At 39.2% G+C, this 22,500-nt stretch overlaps 1 protein-coding gene across 2 annotated transcripts in view; it reads right to left on the bottom strand.

The window, feature by feature from the left end:
• LOC138043298 (MAM and LDL-receptor class A domain-containing protein 1-like) overlaps positions 1 to 22,500 on the bottom strand; it is a 59,877-nt gene that overhangs the window by 30,665 nt on the left and 6,712 nt on the right. Inside the window, exons 3-20 of one of the 2 annotated variants that reach the window (XM_068889506.1) lie at positions 17,351 to 17,445; positions 16,747 to 16,991; positions 15,328 to 15,435; positions 14,719 to 14,967; positions 13,227 to 13,316; positions 9,693 to 9,827; positions 8,318 to 8,559; positions 6,704 to 6,791; positions 6,356 to 6,382; positions 5,779 to 5,913; positions 4,858 to 5,099; positions 4,495 to 4,582; positions 3,464 to 3,490; positions 2,886 to 3,020; positions 1,965 to 2,206; positions 1,610 to 1,697; positions 579 to 605; positions 2 to 136 (exon numbers count right to left, since the gene is read on the bottom strand). In XM_068889506.1, coding sequence (XP_068745607.1) covers positions 2 to 136; positions 579 to 605; positions 1,610 to 1,697; positions 1,965 to 2,206; positions 2,886 to 3,020; positions 3,464 to 3,490; positions 4,495 to 4,582; positions 4,858 to 5,099; positions 5,779 to 5,913; positions 6,356 to 6,382; positions 6,704 to 6,791; positions 8,318 to 8,559; positions 9,693 to 9,827; positions 13,227 to 13,316; positions 14,719 to 14,967; positions 15,328 to 15,435; positions 16,747 to 16,991; positions 17,351 to 17,445 — 2,398 coding nt within the window. The remainder of the gene's footprint in view (position 1; positions 137 to 578; positions 606 to 1,609; positions 1,698 to 1,964; positions 2,207 to 2,885; positions 3,021 to 3,463; positions 3,491 to 4,494; positions 4,583 to 4,857; positions 5,100 to 5,778; positions 5,914 to 6,355; positions 6,383 to 6,703; positions 6,792 to 8,317; positions 8,560 to 9,692; positions 9,828 to 13,226; positions 13,317 to 14,718; positions 14,968 to 15,327; positions 15,436 to 16,746; positions 16,992 to 17,350; positions 17,446 to 22,500) is intronic. The other variant, XM_068889507.1, reaches the window with a different exon arrangement.

Here is a 22,500-nt window from a genome sequence, read left to right as displayed (position 1 = left end):
CCATTTCCAGAGGAGTGATCTGAAGAAGGTCCTGTGAAAGAAGAGGGTGTAGGCCCTCTATGTCGCGTCCAGTCAAACGTATCATTCCTGCTCTGTTTAAGGCCACAGGTGCTATTGTCGAAGCTGCACTTGAGGACTACAATCAGGAAAGAAGGTATCGATATAAGCAAAAGAACAATCCCAAGCCTTTCCGATATACGCAAATAAGTATAGACGGCTGTCTAAGAGCAAGAGTTTTCGGTCCCAGGTCCTGCTTTTGCCACCAGCTTAAGTTATGCTTCGACGCCCTCACTGGTTCAATTTCCCGCAATTTGACTTGGCTAAATCTGTTGTGTTTATTTCGATCATTTCGATGGTCTCAAAATGTCGCGAACGAAAGTGGTAAATTGTTTTGGAAAGAAAAAAAGGCAAATACCGAGGAATCGATGGATGGCACAAACTCCGTGCATAGTAAACTCCATAAACACCCGTCCGAGACCACACAGCCAATATGTAATTGTAGTGGATGGAACTCTAATAAACATGGTGTTACAACAACCGCTGACTCAATACATGCAATAAATTCTATTCATTCGCACCTTTAGGAAGCTGTGGTGGAGTCGTACCTAGAAAAAAATATTAATTTTCATGTGAAAAATTTTGTTTGCGAAAAAGTCAGTCAGAGCAGTTAACATTTTAAATCATAATATCTGTAAATGCATTCAATTCCTTACTGACTCGTGCTTACCGTGGTCGGGTTGAACATGTACAGTTTCAGAAATGGCATGTTAGATGTCTTCTAACTTTCCGTAAGTTTGAAATGTAAAGAGAATGATGTGTAATTCGGTATTTCAAATTCCAGAAAAGCAGTTACTCGTAGTTTCGTTATAAAGTTAATGGCCAAAATGCTGTAGAAGTGTGCCAAAATAAAAACAAATTTTTCTCACCCAGGGTACAGGACCCTTGCTTTAGAGAGATACCGTCAATATCAATATCGCTCTTTTTGTTCACTGCCTTCTGTAGCAAGCCTCTGTCTTTCGGGAATAGATTTAGAGAGAACGTATCGACATGTTTCAACTTCTGACGTGTCCAGATGAGAAGCTTTTTTGTGCTAACAATGTTGAAACATTTGTAGAGCGACAATATCTTTATAGTGTGCTATTGTTTGTATACCAACACATATTTTGCACGCTGATTTAAGAGCTGTATTGTTTGAATCAACAGATCAAACAGTAACGATCACATTCGATTTATCTAACAGCCATGCAGCAATTTTCTTTGACCACGCTCTCGCCTGCCAACCAGTGGCTCCCCTGATTAACATTTGGCCGGGGGTGGACTTGGGTTCGACTCTCTGGCCAGACCATTTAACTTTCAGGGTAAACACTGTAGAACGGTAAAGAAGCCACACACTGATGGTGTTGCATGAGCACGAGATCTGGCTAGGCTAGAGACAAGGGCTTCTCAGTAAATAAGACGACAAAAACAAAATAGAGCCAGACGTCAGTCTAGTTTCCAGGTCAGTATAATGGAAACTTAAAAAAAGTACAGCTTTTCACACGCATTGTAAATAAATAAATAAATAAGTATAAATCTATATATATATAAGAAATATCTTAATTTTGCGTACCTGATAAGCAAGACCCTGGCCTTACGATGACATCGTCAATAGCAATATCACTCTGGAAGCTACTTCCTCTTGTCGCATTAAATACAACCTGTGGTGTTTTCAAAATATTCGTTTAGTAGCGATAATGGTAAAGACTAAGGTAGCACTATTCTTCAGTGCTATAGGCAAGCCTATTGGTTCCTTTAACTGAAGTCGCTGACTCATTCTTTACAAAATAGTCAATTTAATATATCACTGTATAGCATTTACAGTATGAGATACAATCCAATATAGCGGATCCAAGACGGTGCGAGTAGCTTTTGAGAAAACTAAAATATTTCATCCTTTTATCGTTGAGGAGCAAGTTTTGTCTTACCTTGTACACTCCGACGATATAATTGTCGAATTCGGCTAGGATCCACCTGTCGCCTTGGTTACCACTTTTTCTAAACAGAACTCTACCATTAACATTCACTGTCAGTTTGCCCATGGCGGAACCATACATGTGGTAGTAAAATGTTATGCACGTGTTACCAGTGGATAGAAGCGCAGGGCTGCTTAAAACCGCGTAATCGCCTTGCCTTCGAGGACTTGAAGCTTCAATGTACATGTAATATCCTGCGAAGACAACGTTTCAATATTTACAGATTTAAAAAATGTCTTTACGCAGGCTACTTCGATTTTCCATATATGAGTTAGACGGCCACCTAGAGGCTATGAAGTGTTTGTAAGGAAATGAGTTCATTTTAGGTACGGCAACAGGTAGCGGCCTTAATCATAATAATTACAATTTCCTCGATTGTAATTGGTTTAAAAACCTGCTATTGTCCACTAATTCACTTGCCAAGTTTTTATCGAAGAGTTTCATTGTTATCAGAGAGTTCAATTGAACCCAATCACAGTCAAAGTTGTAGTTTAAATCAACCGATCACAACCTTGCACGATTTTAATCACGATAGAAACTTTACAGACTCCTAAATTGGGACTTTCTTTCTTTGTTTCTTTCAGAACTACATTAAACAATTGAGGCCTCCATTGTCAGTCTTTGAGTGCGCATTTTACCTTTCTTTTATAACTTGGGCCTTCTTCTTTTCTCGGAAATTGCAATTTTTATGATTAATTGATAAGAGGACTTCGTGTCGTCCAATTCGGTCTGTAATCATACTCGTGATAAACAAATCGCACTCCACTCATTCCTATTACCATTAATTATACCTGGGATCGGCTCGTGCTAGAAAAGACGTTAAAGAGTAGGGTGTTTGTAGATTTAGGGATGACGTAAATAATGTTTGCCCACCATTTCCAGAGGAGTGATCTGACGAAGGTCCTGTGAAAGAAGAGGGGGTAGGCCCTCTATGTCGCGTCCAGTCAAACGTATCATTCCTGCTCTGTTTAAGGCCACAGGTGCTATTGTCGAAGCTGCACTTGAAGACTACAATCAGGAAAGAAGGTATCGATATAAGCAAAAGAACAATCCCAAGCCTTTCCGATATACGCAAATAAGTATAGACGGCTGTCTAAGAGCAAGAGTTTTCGGTCCCAGGTCCTGCTTTTGCCACCAGCTTAAGTTATGCTTCGACGCCCTCACTGGTTCAATTTCCCGCAATTTGACTTGGCTAAATCTGTTGTGTTTATTTCGATCATTTCGATGGTCTCAAAATGTCGCGAACGAAAGTGGTAAATTGTTTTGGAAAGAAAAAAAGGCAAATACCGAGGAATCGATGGATGGCACAAACTCCGTGCATAGTAAACTCCATAAACACCCGTCCGAGACCACACAGCCAATATGTAATTGTAGTGGATGGACCTCTAATAAACATTCGTGTTACAACAACCGCTGACTCAATACATGCAATAAATTCTATTCATTCGCACCTTTAGGAAGCTGTGGTGGAGTCGTACCTAGAAAAAAATATTAATTTTTATGTGAAAAATTTTGTTTGCGAAAAAGTCAGTCAGAGCAGTTAACATTTTAAATCATAATATCTGTAAATGCATTCAATTCCTTACTGACTCGTGCTTACCGTGGTCGGGTTGAACATGTACAGTTTCAGAAATGGCATGTTAGATGTCTTCTAACTTTCCGTAAGTTTGAAATGTAAAGAGAATGATGTGTAATTCGGTATTTCAAATTCCAGAAAAGCAGTTACTCGTAGTTTCGTTATAAAGTTAATGGCCAAAATGCTGTAGAAGTGTGCCAAAATAAAAACAAATTTTTCTCACCCAGGGTACAGGACCCTTGCTTTAGAGAGATACCGTCAATATCAATATCGCTCTTTTTGTTCACTGCCTTCTGTAGCAAGCCTCTGTCTTTCGGGAATAGATTTAGAGAGAACGTATCGACATGTTTCAACTTCTGACGTGTCCAGATGAGAAGCTTTTTTGTGCTAACAATGTTGAAACATTTGTAGAGCGACAATATCTTTATAGTGTGCTATTGTTTGTATACCAACACATATTTTGCACGCTGATTTAAGAGCTGTATTGTTTGAATCAACAGATCAAACAGTAACGATCACATTCGATTTATCTAACAGCCATGCAGCAATTTTCTTTGACCACGCTCTCGCCTGCCAAACAGTGGCTCCTCTGATTAACATTTGGCCGGGGGTGGACTTGGGTTCGACTCTCTGGCCAGACCATGCAACTTTCAGGGTAAACACTGTAGAACGGTAAAGAAGCCACACACTGATGGTGTTGCATGAGCTCGAGATCTGGCTGGGCTCGAGACAAGGGCTTCTCAGTGAATAAGACGACAAAAACAAAATAGAGCCAGACGTCAGTCTAGTTTCCAGGTCAGTATAATGGAAACTTAAAAAAAGTACAGCTTTTCACACGCATTGTAAATAAATAAATAAATAAGTATAAATCTATATATATATAAGAAATATCTTAATTTTGCGTACCTGAGAAGCAAGACCCTGGCCTTACGATGACATCGTCAATAGCAATATCACTCTGGAAGCTACTTCCTCTTGTCGCATTAAATACAACCTGTGGTGTTTTCAAAATATTCGTTTAGTAGCGATAATGGTAAAGACTAAGGTAGCACTATTCTTCAGTGCTATAGGCAAGCCTATTGGTTCCTTTAACTGAAGTCGCTGACTCATTCTTTACAAAATAGTCAATTTAATATATCACTGTATAGCATTTACAGTATGAGATACAATCCAATATAGCGGATCCAACTTTTGAGAAAACTAAAATATTTCATCCTTTTATCGTCACATTAACGTCAAATCTAAGTTGAGGAGCAAGTTTTGTCTTACCTTGTACACTCCGACGATATAATTGTCGAATTCGGCTAGGATCCACCTGTCGCCTTGGTTACCACTTTTTCTAAACAGAACTCTACCATTAACATTCACTGTCAGTTTGCCCATGGCGGAACCATACATGTGGTAGTAAAATGTTATGCACGTGTTACCAGTGGATAGAAGCGCAGGGCTGCTTAAAACCGCGTAATCGCCTTGCCTTCGAGGACTTGAAGCTTCAATGTACATGTAATATCCTGCGAAGACAACGTTTCAATATTTACAGATTTAAAAAATGTCTTTACGCAGGCTACTTCGATTTTCCATATATGAGTTAGACGGCCACCTAGAGGCTATGAAGTGTTTGTAAGGAAATGAGTTCATTTTAGGTACGGCAACAGGTAGCGGCCTTAATCATAATAATTACAATTTCCTCGATTGTAATTGGTTTAAAAACCTGCTATTGTCCACTAATTCACTTGCCAAGTTTTTATCGAACAGTTTCATTGTTATCAGAGAGTTCAATTGAACCCAATCACAGTCAAAGTTGTAGTTTAAATCAAGCGATCACAACCTTGCACGATTTTAATCACGATAGAAACTTTACAGACTCCTAAATTGGGACTTTCTTTCTTTGTTTCTTTCAGAACTACATTAAACAATTGAGGCCTCCATTGTCAGTCTTTGAGTGCGCATTTTACCTTTCTTTTATAACTTGGGCCTTCTTCTTTTCTCGGAAATTGCAATTTTTATGATTAATTGATAAGAGGACTTCGTGTCGTCCAATTCGGTCTGTAATCATACTCGTGATAAACAAATCGCACTCCACTCATTCCTATTACCATTAATTATACCTGGGATCGGCTCGTGCTAGAAAAGACGTTAAAGAGTAGGGTGTTTGTAGATTTAGGGATGACGTAAATAATGTTTGCCCACCATTTCCAGAGGAGTGATCTGACGAAGGTCCTGTGAAAGAAGAGGGGGTAGGCCCTCTATGTCGCGTCCAGTCAAACGTATCATTCCTGCTCTGTTTAAGGCCACAGGTGCTATTGTCGAAGCTGCACTTGAGGACTACAATCAGGAAAGAAGGTATCGATGTAAGCAAAAGAACAATCCCAAGCCTTTCCGATATACGCAAATAAGTGTAGACGGCTGTCTAAGAGCAAGAGTTTTCGGTCCCAGGTCCTGCTTTTGCCACCAGCTTAAGTTATGCCTCGACGCCCTCACTGGTTCAATTTCCCGCAATTTGACTTGGCTAAATCTGTTGTGTTTATTTCGATCATTTCGATGGTCTCAAAATGTCGCGAACGAAAGTGGTAAATTGTTTTGGAAAGAAAAAAAGGCAAATACCGAGGAATCGATGGATGGCACAAACTCCGTGCATAGTAAACTCCATAAACACCCGTCCGAGACCACACAGCCAATATGTAATTGTAGTGGATGGACCTCTAATAAACATGGTGTTACAACAACCGCTGACTCAATACATGCAATAAATTCTATTCATTCGCACCTTTAGGAAGCTGTGGTGGAGTCGTACCTAGAAAAAAATATTAATTTTTATGTGAAAAATTTTGTTTGAGAAAAAGTCAGTCAGAGCAGTTAACATTTTACATCATAATATCTGTAAATGCATTCAATTCCTTACTGACTCGTGCTTACCGTGGTCGGGTTGAACATGTACAGTTGCAGAAATGGCATGTTAGATGTCTTCTAACTTTCCGTAAGTTTGAAATGTAAAGTGAATGATGTGTAAATCGGTATTCCAAATTCCAGAAAAGCAGTTACTCGTAGTTTCGTTATAAAGTTAATGGCCAAAATGCTGTAGAAGTGTGCCAAAATAAAAACAAATTTTTCTCACCCAGGGTACAGGACCCTTGCTTTAGAGAGATATCGTCAATAGCAATATCGCCGGTGTATGTCTTTCCTCTTGTTGCTGTAAATATAACCTGCAATGGTTTAAAAAGGTCATTGTTTTGGACAATTGATCTATAACGAGATTTAGCCGTTTACGACAAACGGCAAATGACATCTTGAAATTTGACTTTTACCAAAATCCTTTTTTCTTGTTTGTTCTCTGAAGACATGGTGCAACATCTCAAAGAGAGAGACAAGTTGTGAAACTGTTGTCTGCGGTTTCCCGTTTCGCAAAAACGAGATTTAAGAAACATTTTCTCAAAAACGTGGTTTTTTTAAGAAACTTTCTACCTGATGGAGAGGGCCAAGGACTTCACGAGAGCATGACAACTCGATTTAAATTGATTTGGGTAATGCATTCCTTATTTCTGCGCTCTCACGCAGCACAGTGATCAACTGTCACTTCTTCAGAGTAGTAGATTGTCTTTCGTCAAAAGTCTAATGGTAACTTATTTAGTCCCAGCCTCGTTCCCAGTCGTCCTCATGTGAAATCAAACGTGACGTCATTCGTAGAGCGGATCGGGAAGATTCCCTGAGCACGCCTTGCGCTATCGCGCTCTGCCCGTAATAGCTTCTTGCTCTTACCCGTTTAAAGGCCTGGGAAAGAGGCTGATTTAGTCCAAGTGTAGCCGAATATAGAATATAGACCATTTTCTAAACGCGTTTTAACATAGAAAGAGCATTAATAATCCTTTATTATGTGGCAAGCAATTCTCAGGCTAAATGGATAACTCTGATTAGCTGGTTTACAGTATGGAATCTGTCCGTTTCTGTATTTCTTTCTCTATCCAGTGAAATTCAAATTGATCGAAACACAAAAGGTTTTGAAATAGCGTAATTTGTTTTATCACAACAGTATGATAATAGAAAGTGGAATTTAGTTTTACGTGTAAGAAGGCTACCGTTCAAATTACAAACATTCACCAAGCGGAGAAGCGCCCAATCGCTCAAAGAAACAATGCCATATAATAAACAACTTATTAACCTCACTTGCTCGGGAACCGTACTGGGGAATAGACCACTCTCATAAATAACGACCTCCTCTACATTCTTTTTTACTTATGTTAATTAGACCTATTTTCCTCATTTTGAAACAAATATTCTTTTGCTTATCGTAGCCAGGCTAAAAAGGCTTATAAATATTAAAATAAAAGATATTTTACTTAGCCGCCATTATGAAAAAGGTCTCTATTGGCCCTCGGTCATTTTTTACAGACCTAGCGCATCCTTCCACGACCTCGGGCCAATATTCTCCGGTACGGCCCTCGCGCTCGGTTAGTAAGAGGCTAATCATTCGTGACAAGCGCAGTTTACACTACAGGATATGATATAATAAGCTAAATGATGAACGCCTTTTGACTTGGTTTCACCTAAATTAGAGCACAGACACAAGACAGAAGACGTCAAAATGTGGTTCTGTAGAACATCAGCGACATACGAGGCTATCGCCACGTGTGCCACTTTTTGTCACATTTTGACTTTATCGGTGATCTATTACTGAACAGATCAGACGCACAACAACATGGAATCTATTTGTTTATTACATCTATTATAATACCGGGTGGTCTCCGCAGACATCTATGTTTATTTTCGCCTCAACCCACTGGTTGCCTTGGTTACCAGCCTTAAAGAATTTAACTTCGCCATCGATAGACACAGTCAGGTTCCCAATGGCCGAACCATACATGTGGTAATAGAATGTCAGGCACATTATTTTGCTGAATTTCTGCACAGGACTGATCAGTGTCGCATAATCTCCATATTGTCGAGGATAAGACGTTTCTATGTACATGTAGTATCCTGTAAATACAAAATTGGAATTTTCTCACCATTTCACTTTATGTGATGCGCACAAGTGGGAAGGTGTAGGAGTGTCATTTTTCGCGAAGCGAGTCAATTATCTCCAGGTGACTGGCGCTCGCATTGCGGACACCATAATCTGAATATGCAGACACTCAGTGGTCTTATTCCTTCAAATAATTTAGCACCGTCTTGTAATTGTGTTCGTGTTGTTCACATTTCATATTTCCCGGACCGGTGTCATAGCGTTTTGTGTTCCCCCGTGTTATCTGTTCCCCCGAACACTGAGCACTAGTGCTGTGTATTCCCCCTTCCCTCCCCATATGACATTTCAGTGCTACGTGTTCCCTTCAAAATTGCCGACTTTAGAATACATCAAAACAAAAGAAATATGAAAGTAAAGAAACGTAATCAAGCCATAACGATAAGCAAGATCGCAGAATATGAATACAGAAAGTATCCTAAACATTCATAAATGCTAACCTTAGGACTATAAACTTTTGTTTAGGCCTAATAGGCCTAAGGTTAGCTTTTTTTGCATGTTTACGATACTTATTAATAAACAATGACCTGTGACCTGTAAAAAATACTAGCACTGAAATGTTCGATGGGGAGGAAAGGGGGAACACACAGCACTAGTGCTCAGTGTTCGGGGAAACAGATAACACGAGGGAACACAAAACGCCGTGACACCGGCTACTTCTCTCCAACGAAGCGTTTAAGAAATGCCACTTCGCCCGCATTTATTGAATGAAGAATGATAATAAATGAAAAAACTCACGTCTCTCTTGCAAAATGTTGCCATTTAGATTTCGAGCGGCAAGAAAAGCAACTTGATAAAGAAGTTTTATTTAATTTTTCTCCATCTGGACAGCAGAAAGAATTTAGTAAAAACAATCTCATCCCTAAGGTTAGGATTTGTGCCGAAGCAAAAGAATGAACGTTTAATTTTTCTCCGTCTGGACAATGTAAGCAATTTAACCCCCAAGGGTTTGTGCCGAAGCAAGAGAATGAATGAATCGAAATCTCACACCTTCCCCCCTTCGATTCCCTCTTCACCACTCATGATTCATCTATAATTTTGCTCGGCCCTATTCTATTGCATATATCAATTATGTAGAATTTCGACAAACCACTTCCTCCGTGACCAGAAGAGGGTCCTGTATTAGATGATGATGTACTCCCTTTATTCTGCCTCCAGTCGAACGTATCACTTTTTTCTTGCGTAAAGTTACATATTGATGAGTCTTCAAAGCCACACGACCAGCCTAAACAGAAAAATGTTGTCATAATGTGATTAGGACCGGAGAGGAACAGGAAGGCTGGATACTTTACAGCTAAAATCGAGGTAGAATGAACTTTTTTTTTAACTCCAAAAATGTTTTTTGACCTGATGGCGAGAATCTGGCGTACTCTCGGTAACGCTGGTAAACAAAAGACCTGGCAATGACATCCGATAAAATGTATAAAACATCATATCCACCATGTAAGAGAAATCTATGTGGAAAATTAGTCAGACACTTCTTAGCCCGAAAAGTTAACTGATATATATTTTCAGTCACTGGAAATGATGATGACCGCAACCGTGATGGGCATCGCTAAGATTATGAATCGGTTGGATTGTTTTAAACCATCATTATAACTGCCTGAGGATTACAAGGTGATTTGCTTGACCAATATCAAATGTAGATTCACAACTAGACGCTCCGTAAAGGGTACACTGGGTTGCCTGTGGTACGTGTTACACAACAGAAGGCACTGAATAGGGTGGTATTGAACTGCAGCATTCCAGATAATTTTTTTCAAGTCGGTGGTCATTAAGACCATTTGAGGGGTCACCCACATGTCGCGCCAGTAGAGGCCCTTTGGCTCACACGTTCACATGTTTTAATTATTTTGTAATGCCCTGTCCCATTTTGAGGTCTTTCAGTTTTTTAAGGTTTGGTAATAAATTCAGTTTAAAGATAACAAAACACGCTCTTGAGTAAAATTCACTCGTTTCTTCTTTAAATAAATAGTGTGCAAAAAACTAACTGCAAATTGCTCTGACGGACGTTTTCCAGCATGTCATGCATGTCTTGCAGTTGCACTAAGCAAACGTTTATTGCACACACTAAGAAAGGACTGAAGATGTTGTTTCCGCTTCATAATTCCTCTTCTTGTTAGTCTAATCTGATGCCAGGTCAAAACATTGTTTGCACCAAAAAGTACCGCAAAAGCCAGGAGTTAACAGAAAAAGACAAGAAAAAAAGATAACATGGTTTCATATGTAACTCTGAATCAAATTCTCATCGAAAGATTAATGACAATCAATCGTAAAAACATGAAAATTTATTTCTGCAGTCTCTGACTTCTATAAACGAATGGAAAGGTCATGATGGAAGAAATTGATCACGTGCTAGGTAACCATAAAGGTGCAATGAATGAACTACGGGAAAGAATGTTAATCGTTCTTCGTTTTTAGAGTAAAACAATGTACTTTTTAGCCAACAAACTTGCGTCTTTAGTCTTTAGTCTTGTAATATTTAATTAAATATTTACATTTCATCTGTCGGGTCAGGAAGCCATCTTTGTCGGGTTCCTGAGAAACGTATCTATTTTGACTTCAGGGTGAACTACTATTCACACGTTAGTAGCCAAAACGCGGGGCCGGGTGTCTCTTTTTTTCCAATTTTTTTTGTTTGAATTTTCGCTGTTATTCTCCTGTAATATTTGGTATTTTTCCTTTATTCATGGTGGAAATTAGTCAAAAAAAATATGAAACATACGGAAGCTACGAAAGGGACATCTTTGTTTGTTTTTCGAAATTAAGAGAATCTCAGACTAAAATTGGAGTTTTTGCGGGGAATATACGCTAACTCCTAGGGACACTGAAGAGCCGCTGAGCTCCACATTCTAAAACCACATTTTAATGTTTACTTCGCAAAAAACTGTCTCCGCAATACAGTTAAAACAAAACAGAACATGGCCACAATTCAACGATGGTCGTAACGCAACGTTCTGATTTGCTTGTTTTCGCAAAACTGTCTTCAAGGTTGTTGTGTTTTTTATGGTGATATTGGATTCGATCCGTTGACGTCCGAATAGAATTGGCCAGCAAGTTCCTCTGCGACTGACTTTATTACAAACCGTTTGGGGTAAATCAGACAACAACATTGACAACAACACCAACAAACAAGCAACTGAGAAAGTTTCATGTCTGCGTGACGATTATAGTGGAAATGTGATTCTGTTTCTTTTTTTAAAAGAAGTGAATATCGTAGTTTGCGTGTATTCCATAAACTCCAATTTCAGCAATTTTGGAAATTCTCTTAATTTCGAAAAACAAACTTCGATTTTCGAAAAGACAAAAAAACAATGTCAGATTTTATGAAAAACTAAAATACCCCTTAAGAGCTTTGACAGCTTCCGTAGGTTCCTCAATTTTTTTGACTAATTTCCACCATAAATGACAGTCATTCGAAAATAACAGTACACGAAAATGACGACAAAAAATGAAACAAACAGAAATGGGAAAAAAAGACACCCCGACCCAGACCCCGCCCCCGCGATTTGCCTACTACCCTATTTACACATTCGCGAGGTTTAGCGGCCATGTCTGAACATCTATGAGATACAAAAAATTAGACTTGCAAATTATCGCAGATCATAATGCTGACAAGCGCAAAAGCAGAAAAATTGGTTAATAAATATGAAGTTGGTTACTATCTGAATGTTTTTGTGTTAGAGTAAAGGCATATATTGTCACGCAAATTATGTAATTTTATGACACTCAAAATTCGCAAAAAGCGTGAGTTTCTTGTGAACAATCTTCGCAGTAGTAAGTAGTAGCAATAAATTGGATTAACCTGGAAGTTAAAGAAATATTGTTGCCTTCCCAAAGAAACTTCATTTTACACTACAATGACAAAATCATTTGTCAGAGAAATAACATTCCTGTCCCCTCGCGTATCACATTTCAACGCATGTATGCAAATTTGTTAACTCATTTTCACTGCTTCCTGATTCCCGCGAAATTTTTCTTCTTTCAAATATTAACAAAAATATTATTTCTCGTCATGCGTTCCATCTTTATGTTCAAGTAACCGCTAAACTAAAGATTTTTTATCGATCTATCCGTAGATATTTTTTCATAATTTACTGTTCTCTGTCAAAATTTGCACAACAGTCAAAACACAAAAATAGCAACGCACTCAACAAATTTAGTCTCATTTACCTCTTCGTCGAATTTTCACGCTTAACACGGGAATTTCTAGTTATTTTAAAAGTCTTTCTCTATTTGTTAGCAATCACCCTTTCAACTTTCAGAGAAATCGACCGGTCCGCGAATATTTTATGAGTGTTTTTTTCAATGGGATGACAAAAGGCCAAGTGGATGTTATGCATAATCCAGGCAAGTTCGGGCGATCAAGTTGATCGCATTACCCCAGCCCCCTAAAACCTAACAAAATACGCAAAGAGGACTCTATGTACAAAGACACCACTTAGCAGGGGAGTGACAGGCAAGACGTTTTCTGACACTGAAAAAAAAAAAGGAAAAACAAAACCGGAGAAATATTACCCATTTTCCGTCTTGGATTGCAATACTGACACCCCAGTAATAGGTTATGATAGAAATTCACTTAGCAGAATTGTTTTGTTTAACAAAAATTTGATCAATGTCTCACCAGTACTCCCTGCTGGTGTTGTGACCGGTAAGGGAGGTGTGGCTACGGTTGCTGGGATTGGGGGTGTGCGTGGTGGCGGCGGTGAACTTCCTGTTGGAAAAAAGCACATTGCAACAGTGAGTTGCTACTAATGGAGGGAAACAATACATCAGAAAGGTGTAGCCGAGTAATTACAATTAGGAGAAAATGATCATGAGTAACACACACACGTAAAAAAAATACGCAATACAGAACATTGTACATTTCAATGCAGAAAGTTGAAATCGGAGCAGAAAGTAAAAATTTTATTCCATTTCGACAACAACCCTCTACGAACCAATTAAACGGCCCGTAATTTTCATACATATCTTGGTGGATGTCTTCGGTGGGTTTCCCGGATCCGCTTGAAAAGAACATTTAATGTAAAACGAACACTGTAAAAATAATTGAGTTTCATTGCGGTGAGTGTTAGGAAAGAAGAAAGGTATTTGCAGAATGAATTGCCTAAAAACAACAAAATTGCGAAACGGCGGAGCTGGCGAACGCTTGCATAAAATTCGCCATAGACCTCAATGACCAAGCTACCCTTTTTGTTGAAAGTAACAAGATTATAACAGAGCCCGCGCTGCTAACCCACATGACACCTGCCGGACGACAGAGTTTAAGATGGTCTACTCTGTTTCACACTCCTATTTGAAATATTCAGTGTTTAACTTTTTACTCAATAACTGGGTTTTGTCACATTGCACAAACAGCACTGAGTGTTTTTATAGTTTACATCATCACTAGGAAGAACGCCAACCAATGTTGAAGAGTGTCTCTTCTTTCGGGGCAGAGAAACGACCGCCGGAAATACGTCTGCGTTCGCAGGCTACCTCTTGCTTCGCTCGCTTTCAGATGGTTTTACACTGCCTTCTACAGACTGTACAGCCGGAGTATAGACAGTTGGAAAGACGCGAACTCCAACTTCATCTTTTGGCAATCTTCGTTGAAGATTGTCCCGAGGCATCAGGCAGCTTCGTTGAGCAAGGTTGTTGATCACCAAATCCTGGTAGGACGTCAGGAATTGTGCTCGACCCAGTCCCAATTTGATAGTTTTTTCACTCGGTGATGTTTCAAATGGGGGAGTTTTTTGTCTACTTTGAAAATTCACAAAAAATCAAAGTTTCAACCAAATGAATTTTTTTTTGCGGAATCTTGTGAATAATAAAGATTTTTTCCGGCCCAAAAAAACTCTTGGGGTTATAGGCACTTTAATGGTGTTTATATTACCAGAACTAAAGTCCAGTTGAGTCGCTAATAGGTTCCATATTCTACCTGCTCTAACAAAAAACGATCTTTGAAACGTAGATGTCTTGCAGCGTTTAGGAATAAATTGGATACCGTTCGCGGATGAAACGCGATTGCACCTAATAGTGCTGCGCCAAGCAGGAAGCAGAAGGACGAATATCAACAAGATTGTGTATGCACTTATACAAAAAAAGACCATGTGGACCAATTTGTGATGACAAACCTCCCTCACCATCTCCATGTTCCTTGTGTTGTTTAATCCATGGAAGAAACTGAGTCACTCTTGCAAATACAGTGTACAGCTGACTGGAATTACAAGTTGGAGATCCCCAACTTACTGCTCCATGTAATGTGTAAGTCTTTTGGTCGGCATTCAGACAGACGTACGGGCCTCCACTGTCACCATGGCAACCACTCAAAATTGTATTTTTTACGCCCGCACACAGCATTTGTGGTGTTAATGTGACAATACCTAAGGGATATACACCCAAGAGATGTTTATTGTAACCGTTGATGTAAGGTCAATGGTAAAAAACCTTCTATCTCAATGAAAAAAATATGACCCAAACAAGAACGTACGATTCACGCAACGACACTCGTCGGCTTGTTTTGTTTAGGCAATTCCCCATCCCCATGTTGTATAAGATTCTTATTTTCCATTGTATATTCCTAATTAATTATGCAGTATTTAATTTGCAAAATGATCATTTGCCTAGGATGAGTTTCTGCTGATTGACAAAATCCGATTTTTTGTTGCTACTACAGAAGAGGGAAGAGAAAGCATCACCTCTTGTTTGAAGCACTTTTGATTAAAATCTCTATGCCACCATACCTCCTGTTGCTTGAATCTTCCGTCTGCACTCCGCTTGGTCAATGGGTGGCATCATTGCTTGTTGTAAAGTATGATGTGAACTTCCAGGATGCTCTATTTTTCCCCATCCTGACATACAGAACATTGGTTATCTAACACGGGGTGTACTATAGTTATCCCTATGGGAAGCTATGACAAAAGTGCTGGAGCTCTTTTGATATCATAACCTACTCAAATCATAGTAATTATTATTTGATGAGCAAACTTGATTCTGGTTTGAAGTAAAATGGTAAAGTAATAATAGTACACTAATTTATAACTTGACTCTGAAAACTTGATTCTGGTTTGAAGTAAAATGGTAAAGTAATAATAGTACACTAATTTATAAGATTATATATTTCAGCTTTGATCCTCACAGCGGCCCGAGCGGCAGGGCTTCTTGAACTACTTGCGGTGCTCGATTTGTAGCTTTATTTATTTCATGATTTCCAGGGGTTCAGTTCTTATCTTGCTAACAGATCATGGTGGGCTAGGATATCTCCAGGTTTCAGTGTGTGGTAACTGTACAAATATTCTCTATTTCACTTTGAAACGTGTGAACTGAGGTTGTCAATATAATCATTGAAATACCAGCCTCCGACTTCCCATGCCTTATCTGAATTTTAGTCCCGACTAATGTGTCAGCGAGAAACGGTTACAGGTGCGAAGACGTAAATTCAAGATCATATCAAACGGCAACTTGACCCTGGTAAAGTTGCACTTCTCATTCCAGGGATACAATTGGTGATGCAAGATAATGATTGGCTAACATTTGTCTCCCGAAAATCCAAATACGCATTGAAATAAACTCTTGAAATGGCTGGTAAAACGCTGTGATAACTTAAATACATAGAAGTCTTAGGTACGTAGTCACAGACGACTGTTGTTTTTTTTTTTTAATCAAACTGTGTATGCATTTTAGTCGTAAAACCATGACATGACGAATGCACTCTAGATTACTATTTTCCTACCCGCGCGACCACCTTACCCCGTAATTTCGCAAGTTATGCTTCGAATTAGTTCGAAAGCATAAGTGTTTGTACCACCATAAATGGAATATGTTTCTTTTTTACTGGATGTAAAACCAGCTTTATATATACATGCTGTAGGATTCGCGACTGCCATATGAAACTTGCATCCAACGTCTACGTATACTCGTAGTTTATGAGAGCCTTGCGCTCACAAACAGCGACGTTCACACAATCACCTTGGCAGCAAGGACTCCCTTTGAAACTCAGTGCCGCTTATTGTATGCTGATAAAGTTCATCAAGGTTTAAAAGGGGTGTGCTACATAAGGAAGTTGCTTGTTGTCACTCGCTCAGTAGATCTACAGCTCGAAGTCTGAGGGTGTCTTGCTCATCTTACCTAGCTTACGTTCGCCATATAGATACGATAATTACCTGTAATAAAGCATTTGGAACCGGTGAGAATATCCGAGTCATTGTTTGGCAGGCAGATGGGATTCACTCGCTTGGACAACGAAACACTGGACATGAGCTGAATCAAGGCAATATCATTGTTAAACCGGCTTGGTCTGTTGTAAGAAGGATGACCAAATATCCGTCTGGCAGCGATCTTTTGCTCTGTACCTTCGTTGATATTCCGATTATGATCGCCAACCACGACCTGATAGCTACTGGCATCCCTGCATTGAAACCAAAAATGTTTCATTTATCGTCTATAAATTGATTCACCTTGATGCGAAGTGCAGTGTATTCAACAATCAATGATCAATTTTCATGTACAGCTTCATTTATTTTAATGATCTTATATAAATAAATTATGGCCTTGCAGAAGACACGTTCATAAAATTGGTCTTTGGGGGCTGTGTCGAGGGGGACGAGGAGGGGAGGGGAGTGTGGTCATCTGTATTTAAATGGTTCCCTCGACGCTGTGTGTTTTTTTCTTTCTTTTGTTTTTTATTGCAGAAATCACACATAATGAAGCATAATTACTATTATTAAGTAAACAGTCAAAATCGATTAAGATATGAAGTACACTTACTGGTCTCCGGATACGCAATGGGCAGCGGTTACTACCCAGTTGGCCGAAATTAGGGAGCCTCCACATATGAAACGTCCATAACGTAAAAGTGCAATCTGTGAAACAAAGACAATGAGTGTGTAACAAGAGAAGACAGTCAGAAGCCGAGTAGAAAGTTAGAAATTATGACGATAGCGTTGGAGAAGATTATGAACTTCATAGGACACCAGACGATGTTTAATTTGTCCAAATAGCTTTATAGTAATAACCATTTTGGTATTTTTATCCCAAGAGCACTTTATGTTGTCCAATATCATTTACATCGTTGCTTTGCAGAAGACCAAAAAGCCAATAGCAAATTCACCGAGTTAAAAATTCCGCCTGGCTCGTTGAACTGGTTCACAGTGTTCTAAATTAACGATAATGGTAAATCATATCATGGCAAGACCCTGGCCAGGGAAATAACTGTCCATGAAATGTACAAGCAGTTTGCAGGCAGTAGATTTCCGAATTCACCCGATCACTCCGAATAGTTTGATACAAAATCATGTATCTCATTTGCGATGTGATTTGCGACAGCTTAAGCCCGGTTCCCACTTGCACAAGCATAAGCAAAAGCGTAAACATAAAAAAAACTGTGGGAACCGGCTTGAAATAAACGTTAAATAAGCATAAGCGTAAAGCGCAGGAAAGCAAACTTTCTCCGTCCCTTGAGCGCATGCTTATCTCACGGTTGTGTTTATTTCACAAGTGAGAACCAGCATGAGTTTGCACAAGCACGAAGATTCGCACGCCATCTTGAATCTTACTAGATGTTCTCTGACGTTACTACGCTTGCGTATGCCAAATTTTCCGCGGCTTGTCTCACTGCGTAAACGTCGCAAGCTCTCATCCTTGTGCTTACGCTTGTGCTTATCGCACAAGTGAGAAACACGCTTTGAGTGGCGGCTTCGTTATGTTGTTTCATGAGCGTTTTTAACACATTTTTATTAAGCCTCTTGTGGACTGCAGACCTCACGTTGCGACCAATTTTACGTAATTACCACTTTTTTAAATTGTAATGACAGAGAATTTCACAAATTTTGCCTTCGTTCCTGTCATGTTTCATTTAACATCATTCACATCTGAGAAATCATCAAGCATGGTTCACGAGCATGGATCTTACGGCTGAAACCAAGCACAGACATTTTAATGATTTTTGATGTGGCCTCAAGTCTCAAACACCCCTTTAGTTGGCGACATGAATCCAGCATGATGAATCAGTTTCTGATACGTTTCTGACGCGTTACACTGGCGGCATAGAAAGCGACATGATGATGATCAAACTTCTCCGCACACTTGAGGCCGATCCAAACGGTAAATGTCTTACCGTAAAACATGCTAAAACATTGTAGGATAACAAAACATTTTTCCGTTTGGCCACCTTGTTTTGTTTTAAGATGTTTTAACGTTTTGGGTAAGAATTGAACTCTGTCAAACATTCGATAAAACATCTTAAAACATTTCTTTTGTTCTCATATTTGGTAAGGGATGTTTTGCGCGTTTGGACAGATGCTTAAAACGTGCTTGATGCGCGCATGCGTGCTGACTCTATTGGATTGTTTGTATCAAAGGATGCTCTGTCGCGTCACACGCTCATTTTTCTCGAGATGACGAACGAAGAGGACGTTTTAGTCGATCTGTCAGAAAATGTTATGGAAGATAACCCTAAACAAAAGCGGAAAGGAAATAAAGCTAGAACAAGGAGATGGAGTGACGAAGAGACGAGCATCCTTATCGACATGTTTGAGGAAAGCGCCTGTCTATTGGACATATTTAGTAAAGACTATGATATCACATGAAGGATAAGCGTGGCAAAGCTTATGAAAAAATTCAGGAAGAACTGGACATACCGATTGCTGAGATCAAGAAAAAGATAATTGGGCTGCATTCGCAACTTATTAGTCGTGAAGTTGCCAAACAAACAGCAGATTTGGAGATACGGAATTGGAAGCTCAAAGATCCGTATGTCTCTCGAGTGGCAAGAAATCGAATTGTTTAATGTCAGTAGCTCTGCTGCACTTATGACCTTATGACCACCAGTTACCTGATAACAGGTTATATCAGGTTCAATAAGCTCCAGGATCTTTACGAAATCTTTATGGGTCATCAGCATCATTTCACGATAGCTGGGAGTATCTTCGATCATCAGTTCCTGAACGGTATTGTTGAAATATCGTTTCTGTTCTCTTCTCCTTATCCAGCTCCTAATCTTCCCTCGTTTACCTTCTCTTTTCTCGTCATCTTCTAACAATTTAACGAGCATTGCAGCCGCTACACATCGTCAACGCCATGTTGAAACTAGGAGTCGAACAGTGAAGCACACTGGGTAATGTAGTGGGCTACAATTCTTTGCTTCTGGAGATTAGTACTCGTTTTGATAAAACATGTTTTAAGATGTTTCATGCCGTTTAGCCACTCTGTAAAACATTGACATGTTTTACCCTAAAACATGATTTAGCATGGTTTACGGTAAAACATTTACCGTTTGGACAGGCTTTAATTAGTTTCTGGCAGAGTTGAAAGGAATGCAAATTATTTGATCAGTGACATTCTTCTATATATTATAACTCACCAATTATGCTCAGTCCGAGAAATTTAAGCTACATGAGAAAAAGGTGATTTCGCATATAGAGTTGGTTTGACGCCGGAGGAATTATATACGAAGTAAAGTTAGCGTATAAATCGCACATTTTAACTTGTTCGCGCGTTATTCGCGTTATTTGTAAGACGAGGAGATTGAGTTTGTCTTTCATATTAAAGCCGCGAAAAGACGCTAAGCTTCGAAGGGGCGAAGCCAAAAGGGATAACTTTTCAACTCGATGCCAAACCAACGGTTCGCCGCTTCACTTGCACGCGTTTAAATAATCCCACGATAAAATATCCCGCCAGCTACGCAGGCCATGTTCCGGTTGTCCTTTTCCTAGCGAATCGTTCATTTGCGCGATGCCTGATACAACTTTATGCGCAACCTTATTCCTTATTAAAATCATCTTGTAATAAGTGGCTGGAGCGGCAGCTTACGTCACCCGTCTCCCCTATTCAAACCGAATAATTAACAATTATTTCATGAGCGGGTGTTGGATAAGAGATGGTAAATAGCTAACGAGGCGCGTAGCGCCGAGTTGGCTATAACCACTCTCATATCCAACAAGCGCGAATGGAATAATTGTTTTATTAAATTCCTTAAACTCCAAAAGTTTAGAAGTACGAAATACGAGCGAAAAAAGCGAAATCCTAGCGAAATCGAAAAAAGTTGATGAAGATGCGATGTTGTGTAATACCTCGTGGTCAGACAGACGCAGGCTCATCACAAAAACATTTCTTACCTTTTCGCATATCTCTAAGCTTCGTTTTCCACAAAAACGTTTTTCTTTTGCTTTATACCGAAAGAAATTTGCTTTCTGGCGTAAACGTTTTTAGTGTAGCAACCCTAAGCGCAATCATTTACCATAAAAGGTCAAACTAAAGTATATGAGCTGATAACCGAGATTGAGTGAACGAATCAGAGCACAAGAATTGCATTATCCGAGGTTGAGAATTTAATAATGTGTCTTAACGGCCGTAAACAGAGCTGTCAAAGTGACGCGTAACTTGAATTGAGTGACGCGTAATTCTGTCTTCCCTGTCTTGATCGCAGTGCGATGAGAATCGATTTAACTTATTAAAGTTACTGTTAGATAAAAATTTACCTTTCTCACGAATGGTAAGCTGCGAAACGATAAACGCATCCTTTTAAGATCACGCAACAAATAACTCTCATTGCTTCCATATAAAGCAGTCGTAAAGTGGAAAGTACCCCCTTACTCTCAAGGGAACTCAAAGGGCGGCGCTAAAGCAAGCTTCAATGGCGCGGAAATATGAAAAAAATGCATATTTATGAGAAAAATGGCTCATTAGCTCGGGGTAATCACAGTAAATCAAAATTTCCAAGTAAACCCGTTTCCCTGTTCCAAACCATTCTGACTCAGTATTTGAATTTACTAAATTAGCAAACTTTTGAAGCTTACAAGTTAACAATAACACGGACAAAAACGAAAATTTAACTATGCGAATGCGACATTTTTAAATTACCATACGAAATTTCTCAAAAATCCTTCGAATTTTAACTCAAATTTCCAACAGTTTCTCCAGGTTTATTTTTCCTTTTGAACGCCTCGATTGAAAAAGTATAATGTTATCGTTATTTTTCACTTACAATTTGGCACTTTGTGACCAGATACCCTACTTAAATTGAGCTTGAAGAGAGAACTTCGGCCACTTAAGACGCCATTTCTTTATAAATTTCTCCCATCAGTCATTACATTTCACGCGGTGCTATAATGCTATAATGATGTTGCTGTAAAAGCCATGGTAGTTTACCAATTTTCTTGTGCGGGTTGTAATTCCCGTTATATTGGCGAAACTAGTCGCCACTTTTCTACCAGGATAAAGGAACACACGGAAAGCGATAAAAACTCGCATATTTTTAAGCATTTCAACACATCCCCTTTATGTAAGAACAAATACTCCCCTTCGTGCTTTAGTATTCTGGATTCTGCCAGCAACTCAATTGATTTAAAACTCAAAGAAGCTTTTTATATAAATAAGATCAAACCTGAACTTAACAAACAATTGCAGCATTACAAAACTTTTCTCACGTTTTAGTTTACACCTTGATGTTTGAGACTTGTTTGGTGTCACGCTGTAATTAGTACCCGCTTTTGTAATAACGGTTTGATATCAGTACATCCATGTCATGGCTCTTCGCCTGATATAAAAGTAAAATATGCTAAAAAAAATTAAAAGCATTACAGAAATCTGAGTTATGAATATATAAAAAGCTAAGTAATATCGGGCGTCTGGAAAAGCCGCAATCCGGAACCGGATCCGGAACTGCAACAGCGGGAACCGGAACAATAAAGGTCGATGATATCCAGTTGTTTTGTTTCAGCTAAAAAAAAATTAATGTTATATTACACACTTTGAACTGCAAAATTGCTTTTTAAGGATATTGTTGGGACAACAAAGTTGGTACCATTGGCGTCACTCCTGTTTTGAACGGCGCAAGTTACGAGAATTATTTACATTGAGACTTTTCCTTGTCCCTTGGTGGCGTGGGAGCAAAGTTGTTACTTAAGCCATGGATGGAA

This window comes from Montipora capricornis, chromosome 3 (genome assembly GCF_036669925.1).
Source record: "Montipora capricornis isolate CH-2021 chromosome 3, ASM3666992v2, whole genome shotgun sequence".
NCBI lineage: Eukaryota > Metazoa > Cnidaria > Anthozoa > Scleractinia > Acroporidae > Montipora > Montipora capricornis.
The sequence above is the reverse complement of the archived record's forward strand: the minus strand, read 5'-3'. Positions and strand labels throughout refer to the sequence as shown.